The sequence below is a fragment of the Quercus suber genome, unplaced genomic scaffold (assembly GCF_002906115.3).
Source record: "Quercus suber isolate HL8 unplaced genomic scaffold, Cork oak 2.0 scaffold_149, whole genome shotgun sequence".
Lineage (NCBI taxonomy): Eukaryota > Viridiplantae > Streptophyta > Magnoliopsida > Fagales > Fagaceae > Quercus > Quercus suber.
In genome coordinates, this window is record NW_027069610.1 from 574,206 (window position 1) to 584,896 (window position 10,691).

The following is a 10,691-nucleotide window of genomic DNA, read 5'->3' on the forward strand; positions in this document are numbered from 1 at the left end:
TAAACTTTATTATAAAATTATTATAAAAGTATTCTGCCAATAGTACTATTTTTTTTCTAAAAAAAAATAGTACTAATTTAAAAAATTAAAAAATATAATAAAATGTCACAATATTTTAACAATACTAATTTAAAATTAATCTTTATAAAATAAAATTTTATTAACATCACAGTTATAAAATAATTTGTGTTCTTACTTTCTATATTTTCTTCCAAGTTACTTTACCCAAATCCAAAAACTCTTTTAAACTTCTTCTTTCACTTTTTTCTCATCCACTTGCTCTCTTCTTCCTTATTCTCTTATTTTCCTTTTCTTTTACTTTCCTCCGCACAAAGCCCCACACACTCCTCCACATATTAGTAAAGGACTTCAAGATTTTCAGAACAAGATCTTCAGCCGGGGCTGCCTTCTTGTTGTTGTTGTTGTCTCCAGCTGACTTATTAAGCAAAGAACGTAGCTGATTTGCAATATCACGGCCTTGAACAAGCTCTTCTATTGCCTTTTTCTTGCTAGAAGGTAAGCTCTCAGACCAAGTACACTCCATTGTTGTGTGTGTGAGTTTCAGCGTGTTTTGTGTATATGTGACTGTCTTTTGAGCTTTGAGTCCCTTCTGTTTGAGATCTTTTTTTTACCAGCCAATGTGAAGCAAAGCAAGAGGGTTTTTTGAGATTAGATATGTAAGACATAAATCCAAAAAAAAAAAAAAAAAATAGAGAAGAGAAGAAGAAGAAGCAGCTGCACGGAGTGGCTTGTTCTGAAGATGAGATGTGAGATATCCGCAGACCTTGATTTACCAAAGGGCAAAATTGAGTTTCCCATAAAATGTAAACAGCCTTTTAAGTAATATTTATGAACACACGTTTACTTTTGCAAAATCTACGAAGAGATGGGAGGAATCCAAGTGCAAAAAAGCACTTGGGAAAGTGCAAACAAATGGGTAGTTAATTTTTTTTTTCTTGAGAAATAATTATAACACGTTGCACAACCCTTTTTTCTTTATACCTCTGACTACTTTGTATATGGAGAAGTGTTAATTTAGATAAGAGAAATTTAAGTGCTTTTTGCACTTAAAAAGTACAAACAAACGAGTACTCAAATTTTTTTTTTTTGAGAAATAATTATAATTTACTGTTAACTCTACGCCTCGAATTATTTTTCTCTTAAACCTTCAAGAACTATATGCTTGAGTAGATGTCAATTTAGCTATAAAGTCTTTGGCAATGGTACTCAATTTTTTTTTACAACTTTTGCAAATTTTTTTTGGGAGAAAAAACTTGCCAGTTATAACAGGTGAATTTGTGGAATCCCGTGAATCAGTTATTTTCTTTTAATTACTTACAGCTTTTTATAGGTACACAAGTTTTATAATCCCTAGTCACAACTCTGAAACTCTGATAGGCAAGCTTATTGTCCACAACCTGGGGTTAAAGATGGCAAATTTACTATTATAATCCTTATATTTTGGAATTATTTTCAATCTAGTCCTTTTTTTAAAAAAAAAAACTAAATTTAGTTTATGTTATTTTTAATTTGTTGTGAAGTTAATCCTTAGAGCATTCGTAGCAGATGTTCTAAAAGTTATGTCATTTTACCACACCAAAGGCTTACTTTATTATTTTACCACATCATTTTACAACATCTCATTTATCAGATGTTTTATAATTCAATTCTATACATTAAAATAATATTTATTACACTTTAAAATAATATTTATTACAACTCATCAACACAATCTACACATTAAAAGAAAATTTTTTTTTGCCACATGCATTCCGTACCGTGGCAAATTTGCCACGGTACTGTTCAATGTTGCAAAAAAAATAACATATGCCACATCTACTAAATAGGCTAAAATTGGGTTTGGTGTGGGATATGTGTCAAATATTTAGCATTTGGCACATATCTCACATCTAGTGTGGATGCTCTTATGGTAACTCACTAGTCACTAAAGCTTACATGACGGCAAAAATAAATAATAATAAATTTCATGTCAGTATTTAAAATGAACTAAAAAAATCAAGATGTTATTATTATTATTATTATTTTAATATTTCCTCTCCTTTCTTACTATCTAAATTCATTTGCTCCTCTTTCAATAATAATAATAATAATAAATAAATAAATAAATCATTTGCTCCCATGTTTATGGAGATCCAATAATCACACATATCAATACACGAGGACCAAACATATCTAAATCATCCCAAAGAAGAAAACATATCTAAGCTTGTTTCATCTTCTTTTTCTTTTATTTTTTATTTTTTATTTATTTTTTCCATAGCTTTCGTTTCTATCTCATCAAGAAGGAGAAGTCATTTCACACGTAATACCACTTCCCTTGCGCCGTCTCTCTCTCTTAACTTTAGAGGGTGTTTGTTTGGAGGTGAAATAAAGTGAATGGAAAATTTTGGAGAGAAAATAAGAAGAAATTTTTTTTTGAAATGTGTTTGATTTGGTAGAGAGAAAGGAAAATAAATGGTAAGTTTCAAGTGTTTTCTCTAAGGGCTCACAAAAAAATTTTCTCTCCAAAATAGAGAGAAAGCCAAGTGAGAATGAATTTTTTATTGATTGACAAAAATATCCATATGTAAGTGCACTGCGCTTCTTCAAGTTACTTTTATTATTATTTTTTTCTTCTCTAACATTGCCTTGTTGCCCCCCTTCTTTTTTTTGCTTTTTCTTTTTGTCTGGGCAACGTTACCTTCTTCTTCTTTTTTTTTTGGCAGTAACGTTGCCTTTCTTTATTTATTATTTTTTTCTTTTGATTTTCTAGGGTCTGGCGTGATTTTTTTTTTTTTTGAACTAGATGTAATTTTTTTTGGACATGATTTTTTTTTTAATTTTTAAATTTGGGTGATTGTTCTTTTTTTTTGGTTATTTGTTACTTTTCTGTTATTTGTTACTTTTTTTTGTATTATTTGGACATTATTCTTTAACAAGAGTATATAAATAAATTTTTTCAAACTCATTTTTTTCAACTCTCAACTTTTCCACTCTCAACCAACTAAAGAAGGGAAAATAATATTTTTTCTATTCTCCCGTTTTTCTCTCCTCTTATCATTTTCTCTCTTCCTACTTTTCTCCTATTTCTCAATCAAACAAACCCTGATACTCTCGCTATGAAATGACAATAAATGAAACTTGAAGTTTAAAAACCACAGAATTCAGAATCTAAGCAAAGAAGAAGAATCAAAAGTCTTCAGCAAAGACACGATTCGGCAACAAAGCCAAATAATGGAGAGACCCACACTATCACACATGCCATTTTCGGGGAGGCATGAGTCCGAGAACATAATTTATCAATCCTACAGCCCCACAACAAATTTCAACCAAAGATATCAATTAATGCATCAAAGAATTTGCCCCCCAAAAAAAAAAAAAAACCATTCACTTCTAAACTCTCTAGACCCAAAATTTCATAAAAAATTTCACAAATAAAAAATCAAAGCTAACTAATGAGGGAGAAGAAATCTTACGACAAAGAACTCAAAAACAAAGAAAAGAGAAACAAAAATCTCTCAAACGAACCTCCAAGGAAACTTTTGGTCCCTCAGTCAGAGACATCAAAATCTTCCAAAAACAACCTCCCCTCGATCTCGATACATACAATTATGAGTAGCAGAACTTCAGCTCTTATTGCTTCCCTGCTACTGTTTTTCTGGCTGGGTTTTCAGTCCACGAATACTATTATACTGGTATGCTACCACCGCCAATGATACTGTCACGGATATCTGAATTCAACGTTCCTGAACCAAACAATGTTAGTCAAACCAAAAATTAAAACCTGATTAGTAAGTTTACGAACTATGTCATGTCATATTATGCTCACTGGGGATAAAAATTATAAAATTGATTCCAGTAAAACCTAGAATTGTACGACACTAATCACTATAGTTTAGGTGAAATGTTACCATAATGATTAATGCCTTTTCATTTTCAGTGACAGGGCGAAAAGCGCTGACGGTTGACCTTAGTCTCCTTCCTCAATCTAACAACATGACTTCTGAGTCTCCTTCCTCTGCACTGCAAATTGCAAATTGTAAATTGTGCTGCATTGCATAGCTGCCTGATACAAACATGAATAGTAGAATTGCCCCTCTTATTGCTTTCCTGCTTCTTTTTTTCTGTCTGGGTTTTCAATCCACTAATAATACTGTCACGGATACCATCTTACCTGGCCAATCACTGACACACCCGGAGACCATTGTGTCGCCTAATGGAATCTTCGAACTTTGTTTCTTCTCTCCAGGAAATTCGACAAAGTATTACTTCGGAATACGATTCAAGAATGTTTCTGAGCCGAATGTAGTTTGGGTTGCAAACAGAAAGTACCCATTCCCTGATTCCACTGCTGCTCTCATTTTTAATCGGGATGGAGGTCTTGTAATATCTGATGGCACAATGACATACAACATGACCAACACTTCAGCTGGCAACGGTACCTATGCCAGGCTATTGGATACAGGTAATCTTATACTCACAAACAGGGTCTTGGAGCTCTTTTGGCAAAGCTTTGACAATCCTACTGATACTCTTTTGCCCGGAATGAAACTAATAGTAGATAACGCCTCATTAATATCGTGGAAAAGTAGAGAAGATCCTGCGCCTGGTCGTTTCTATCTGCAGTGGGTTTTTAATATTTATAGTACAGTCCAACCAATAATAATGGAGGGGTCTGCAATATATTGGATTAGTTCACTCACTAGCTTTGATGTTTTATCTTATGATTCGGGTTATGTTTCTTGGCCTATTAACTACACTTCTCAGACTCAAATTTCGAGAATCGTGTTGGATGAATCCGGGAAGCTTAAACTTCAGTCATGGTTAGAAGATAAGAAAATGTGGAATTCCTCAGTACAGTCATCCAGGTGTGGGGATTATGCTTCATGCGGCAATTTTAGTGTATGCAATGAGACTGCACAAGAACCATGTAGCTGTTTGCGAGGTTTCAAACCCGTTTCTGCTGGTGCTTGGAGCAAAGGAGACGTGTCCAGTGGCTGTGTGAGGAATACTGCTCTGCAGTGCAGTAAGAATAATAGTGATATTCAAAATGATGGGTTTCTTCTCATGTCTAACGTTGATTGGCTTGATAATCCGAAGCCTTTGGAGATAAGCAGTAATAAGGAGTGTCAATCATCTTGCTTGAACAATTGTTCTTGTATTGCTTATGCTTTTAAGAAAAAGTTCGGTCCCAATAGGTCCAGTAGGACCAAGTCTGACTGCATAGAATGGCATGGTTCTTTTTCATATCTGAAGCTACCATCAATTGAAGATAAATATGTAAATGATTTCTATCTGAAACTAGCCCCCTTGGAATTGGAAACCCATGGTAAGAATTATGTAAGAACTTTTGCTGGTAAAGTGAATAACTAGTTGTTCCATTTGTAATTGTATATGTTTGTGTTATTAAATTCACTCTTTCCTTCGAAGAGCCTTGTAGCTCAATTTGTACACTGGGAAGACAATCCGGGTTTAAATCTCCATACCCTACCAATAGAAATTTAAAAATAAAAAAGTCAATGTTAAAAAATTCAATTAGGCATCCTAATGTATAACATATAAGATACTTTATCTATGTTTTACTCTTAAGCTAAATTGTCTTAATTTGGAACTGGGTCACCACTTTACATTTAGACTCATTGAGTTCCCAAGGTTTTTACGGGATAATTCTAGGCGTTGCCATATTATTTTTACTTGAGATGGTAGGCATTACCAAATTTTTGTTTATTTATTCCTCTGATTTTCTTTGACAGACCCAAGCTCAAGGAATGAATCCAACCCAGCAGCGACGCCTGGAGCAATTGATGGAGTAATGCTTGTACGAGCTAAGCAATTAGTCGCCATACTGGCTATATCTCTGCCTCTTGCAACGCTTTTGTTGGGCCTCTTTGTCTATTGTGTATGGAAAAAACTCAGGATGACAAGCAAGGGTGAGAAAATAATTGCTGATAATGCTATTTAAGCAATCAAAATGTATATCCTTAATTATTGCCATAAATAAATAAATATATATATATATATAGTGTGTGTGTGTTTTGTAATTGTTCACTGTTCAGGTGAGGATTTGGTACAGTTAGATTTGGGAATGACCATAAAATCTGAAAATTCGGAGCTGCTGGAAGAAAATAAGCGTGGAGACATCAGGAAAAAGGAAGTCAAAATGCCATTATTCAGTTTTACGAGTGTTTCTGCTGCAACTGATAATTTCTCAGATGCAAATAAGCTTGGAGAGGGTGGTTTTGGACCTGTTTACAAGGTATGATTATCCATAAACTCAATGCTTAGGATGAGGAATGTATACAAAGGTTTACTCTTATCAACTTTACACTTGCCATGTTATCGAGAACAAACAGGCACTGCCAGTTTGTTACTGCGTTTGTTATAATCCCTACCCTATATATCTCTGACGAGTATAATTGGGCTATCCTAATTTCTTCATGGCGGCCACAAAACTAAGTTTTAGGAAAACAATTTCAGGGAATATTACTGAAAGGGGATTTGGTAGCTGTGAAAAGGCTTTCAAGAAGATCGGGCCAAGGTTGGGAGGAGCTAAAAAATGAAGCTATGCTCATAGCCAAGCTCCAACACAACAATCTTGTTAGACTTTTGGGCTGCTGCATTGAACGAGATGAAAAGATACTAGTATATGAGTATATGCCAAATAAAAGTTTGGACTTTTTCATTTTTGGTTAGTAATGTTTTATACATACATACATACATACATACATACACACACACACACACATATATAATTGTGATTGATTTCACGGTCGACCTTTGCATATGATCTATTAATGCGTATAACTAATTTCTCATGATTGTAAAATAGATCAAGAAAAGCGCAAGATTTTAGATTGGCAAACGCGGATTCGAGTGATTGAAGGCGTTGCACAAGGGCTTCTTTACCTTCATCAATATTCTAGATTGAGGATTATTCATAGAGACTTAAAGGCTAGCAACATTTTGTTAGATACTGAAATGAATCCGAAGATATCAGATTTTGGATTGGCAAGAATATTTGAAGGAAACGAATCACAAGCAAATACAAATAGAATTGTTGGCACAGTAAGTACAAACCAACATGATATGTGCTCAAACAAAGAGACAAGACACGACTACTAACATTTTAACTTGATTATGGTTTTTAGTGGTTATATGTCCCCTGAATATGCTCTAGAAGGCCTCTTCTCCATCAAGTCGGATGTTTTCAGTTTTGGTGTCTTGTTGTTAGAGATTGTGAGTGGTAGGAAGAACACTGGGTTTTATCAGACTGATTCTTTCCATCTTCTTGGATATGTGAGTATCCTATTTGCCACTATTTTTTCAAAAGTAGTTCAATATTCTTTTTACTTTTATTAACAATTACTTCCTTTTAATTTTTTTTTTCAACAGTCCCCCAATCCCCCCGCACCCCCCCAACACACACACACACACACACACTCACATACACATGCAATATCTCAAATCCTTATGAATATAGTATTTTCATGCCAAAAAAAAAAAACACACACCACACAATAATAATATATTAATTTATTTGTGTTTTTCTATGAAAGGTTTTTTACATGAATCAATTATTGTTACAATACTTCATAGTCAGAATTTCATTTAGCATTCATATGAAATAATTTTTAGTTGTTAAATGGACCCCAAATTATAAAATAAATAATAATAATAATAATAAAATTATACTCTGAACATTTATGAACCTAAAACTCAAAGTTCTAAACTTAAATAATTTTAAACTATAGATTTTATTATTTATTATTCCAAGATCTATGATACCCTTGAGGCCTTCAGTCGAGGCAATATAGGAGTTTTGCTTATATAACTTGATCTAACTCAAGCTAAGATGGAGATTTGTTGATGTGCCTTGTGGCTTGCGCAAGGGGTTCCAGGTTCCCTTATGTCACTATGTGCTGAACATATATTCACTTTTTAACTAGTACTCCTTGTGCGTGTTGTAATCAGGTATCTTATCGTGTGCTAATGTTTAATAGAGAGTGTTCTTTGGGTGATTTGGACTTTGAATTTCTTAGAGAGCCTTTATGCCAATATTGTAATCTTCCCATCTTCATAGTGAATTTTCTCCTTGTTGCCGCTTGTGAACATAGGTATCTTGCCTAACATTTATTATTTCTTTCCCAATATTGAAGGCATGGGAATTATGGACAAGTGATAGGGGATCGGACTTGGTGGATCCACTACTTGATGATGTATCCTCTGTCTGCGGCATTGAAATATGTTAACATAGGTCTCCTCTGTGTTCAAGAAAGCGCAGCGGATAGACCTACAATGTCTGATGTTGTCGCAATGCTTAGCAGTGAAAGTAGGCTCTACCTTATCCCAAACAACCTGCTTTCTTGAATATGAAAAGTGTGATGAAGGCAAACCCTGGTATTAGCAGGACAGAAATCTGTTCTGTGAATCATGCAACTGTTTCAATTATCGAAGGCCGGTAACATTTTTGAATTAAAGCCATAAGCTTAGTATACCTAGTAAATCATCCATAAACTTTCAATTTCTTTGCCTATGGCCTAACAACATTATTCAAATGTATTATGGTTCTGAAACGTTCATCAAAAGATCCGTTGGTACCTGACATTCGAGAGATTAGCTTCTCGCATTTCTGAAATTCAAGGTCTTTCTGTCACTTGAAAGTGGCAATGCTAATATAGGAAGCTATATTATGCTGGAGAATGTATATTTTAATTTTTGTTACAACCCTACAACAAACTATTTTAGAGTGATTTTGAGTGACAGGACAATTTTGCTTTGTGTAATAAATTTTGTCTCATAAATGAATGTTGATAATCTAGAAGTTTGCAATAATATTCAAGAGAAATGTTTTGAATAAGAATATTTTAAATTTGCAAGTTTTTATGTAATTCCTTGCTGAAAGCTCTGTTGGGGATAATAGTTGGGGACTCAATGGAGAGCCTTAACATAACATATATAGTAACAATTTACCTCAAAAGTTTGAGAATGTGTTATGGTCAAATTATGTTATATTAATTTCTCTAGTTTATTTTTTTTTTTTTTTTCATGTGGGACTTGTTGGAAAATTGCCTCAAATTCCAATGATGTTGGAAAGTAATTAGGTTTCCTAGTTGAAGAATGAAAAATTAATTTGGGTTTCCTTGTTATAGAAGGAAAGACTATTCCTTGGTGTAAGGAAGTCTATTCTTATTAAAAAGGTAATTATTCTAATCAAGAGGGAATAGATTCTTGTTAAAGAGGTAATATTTTCTAGTTCAAGAGAAAATAGCAAAAGAGTCTTATAAATAGAAATGTTACAAGAATTTGATGGCTTTGCCCATGGGTCCTCCTATGGGAGAGGGAAAATAAAGCGTGAAACCAAGAGAGAGAAAAGATTTTGCTTGGGAGGAACGCAAGAGGAATGAGAAAGTAAGGAATTGCGCCTTCAAGAAGATACCAAAGAGGAGAGAGAAAGTGTTGCCGCATTTGAAAGAGATAATTATGTGTGTGTGAGAGCAAAGAAAAATAAGAAAAATAAGAGAGATTTTTCTTTAGCTGAGACATACACAAGAACTATTGTAATTAATTTGATAATAGTAAATTATTCGGAGTTTATCTATGTTTTTTCCTTCAAAGAGAAAGGTTTTTCACATAAATTTTGTGTTTTGTGTGTGATTGTTATTTTGATTGCTAATATTGTATAATATTATTTGAGAACCCAACGGACTTCCACACACGCATTTGTACCTAACAATCTTTCCTCACATGTCATTATCTCTTTGTTGTATTCCAGACTTCTTGATAGGTCCACATAAGTCAAATAGCACAACTTGGTTTTGGAGTTTTTTCCTTGCCTGTTTTTTACTTCACCTCATAGCCTCTCATTGAGATCCATGAGAACCACATAAAACCGAAGTTGAGAATTTCATTAATAAAATTTCAGTGTGATTTTTCTCTTTTCAGGGATCCAAGTAACTCTTAATGGATTATGGGTTTCATTAAAGTTAAAATAAGATCTAGCATCTATCATGCTTTCCATTCTACATCCAATTTCTTAAGTCTTAACCAAGTAAAAAAATCTTTGATATACTATTTAACTTTGGTCGAAGGAGATAAGGTAAAAAAGGAGTGACAAGAGAAAGTTAATGGACACAGTTTTATACCACAGCTCTAAAAGATGTGTAAAAAGTAATGGTCTATGTGAAAATAATAGTTCACCAATTACAATTACATATGCATCAAGTTTAACAATATACTAATCTTAGAAGAACTGGAAAAGCTATTGTGATAATTATAATAAGATATGGATTAGAGTTTGATCACCTTTGTTTTACAAAATAATATCATATCAATTCATTTAATTTTCTTATTTATTAATAGAGTTTGCAACAGTTGTGGAGAAATCAAATATAGCTTTGTCTCTGTCAGTGTCAGGGTCCCAAGGAAGACAATGGTGAGGAGAAAAATACAATTTTGGCTGTGGAAAGTTTGAGTGTATAATCAATTAAATAGACATTAATTGTAGTGTGATATAGATAAGCTCGCCAGAGCTTAGCATTTTCTTGGTAGTTTCTGAGACAAAAACTCATGATTTGGGTTATGATAGAAAAAGCAGGTTCATGTCATTTTCACTTCACTGGAAAGCTCAATGACTTGGAAATTGGAATTATGATTACTTAGTTCAGTTGACTCTCATTTTCCTATCAAATTAC

General features: G+C 33.5%; 1 protein-coding gene across 3 annotated transcripts; it reads left to right on the forward strand.

Annotated features, from left to right (window-relative positions):
• Positions 1-229: 229 nt before the first annotated feature.
• LOC112033612 (G-type lectin S-receptor-like serine/threonine-protein kinase At1g11300) lies at positions 230-8,318 on the forward strand. 3 transcript variants are annotated; one of them, XM_065777153.1, is made up of 8 exons: positions 230-516; positions 3,941-5,329; positions 5,754-5,930; positions 6,057-6,256; positions 6,478-6,688; positions 6,830-7,065; positions 7,149-7,296; positions 8,157-8,318. In XM_065777153.1, the coding sequence occupies exons 2-7, from the start codon at positions 4,078-4,080 to the stop codon at positions 7,164-7,166; spliced, it is 2,094 nt and encodes a 697-aa protein (XP_065633225.1). In that variant the 5' UTR covers positions 230-516; positions 3,941-4,077; the 3' UTR covers positions 7,167-7,296; positions 8,157-8,318. The 3 variants fall into 3 exon arrangements, with proteins under 3 accessions (XP_065633225.1, XP_065633224.1, XP_065633226.1); XM_065777152.1 differs by having other exon boundaries at positions 6,830-7,296; XM_065777154.1 differs by having other exon boundaries at positions 4,250-5,329; positions 6,830-7,296.
• The last annotated feature ends 2,373 nt before the right edge of the window (positions 8,319-10,691 follow it).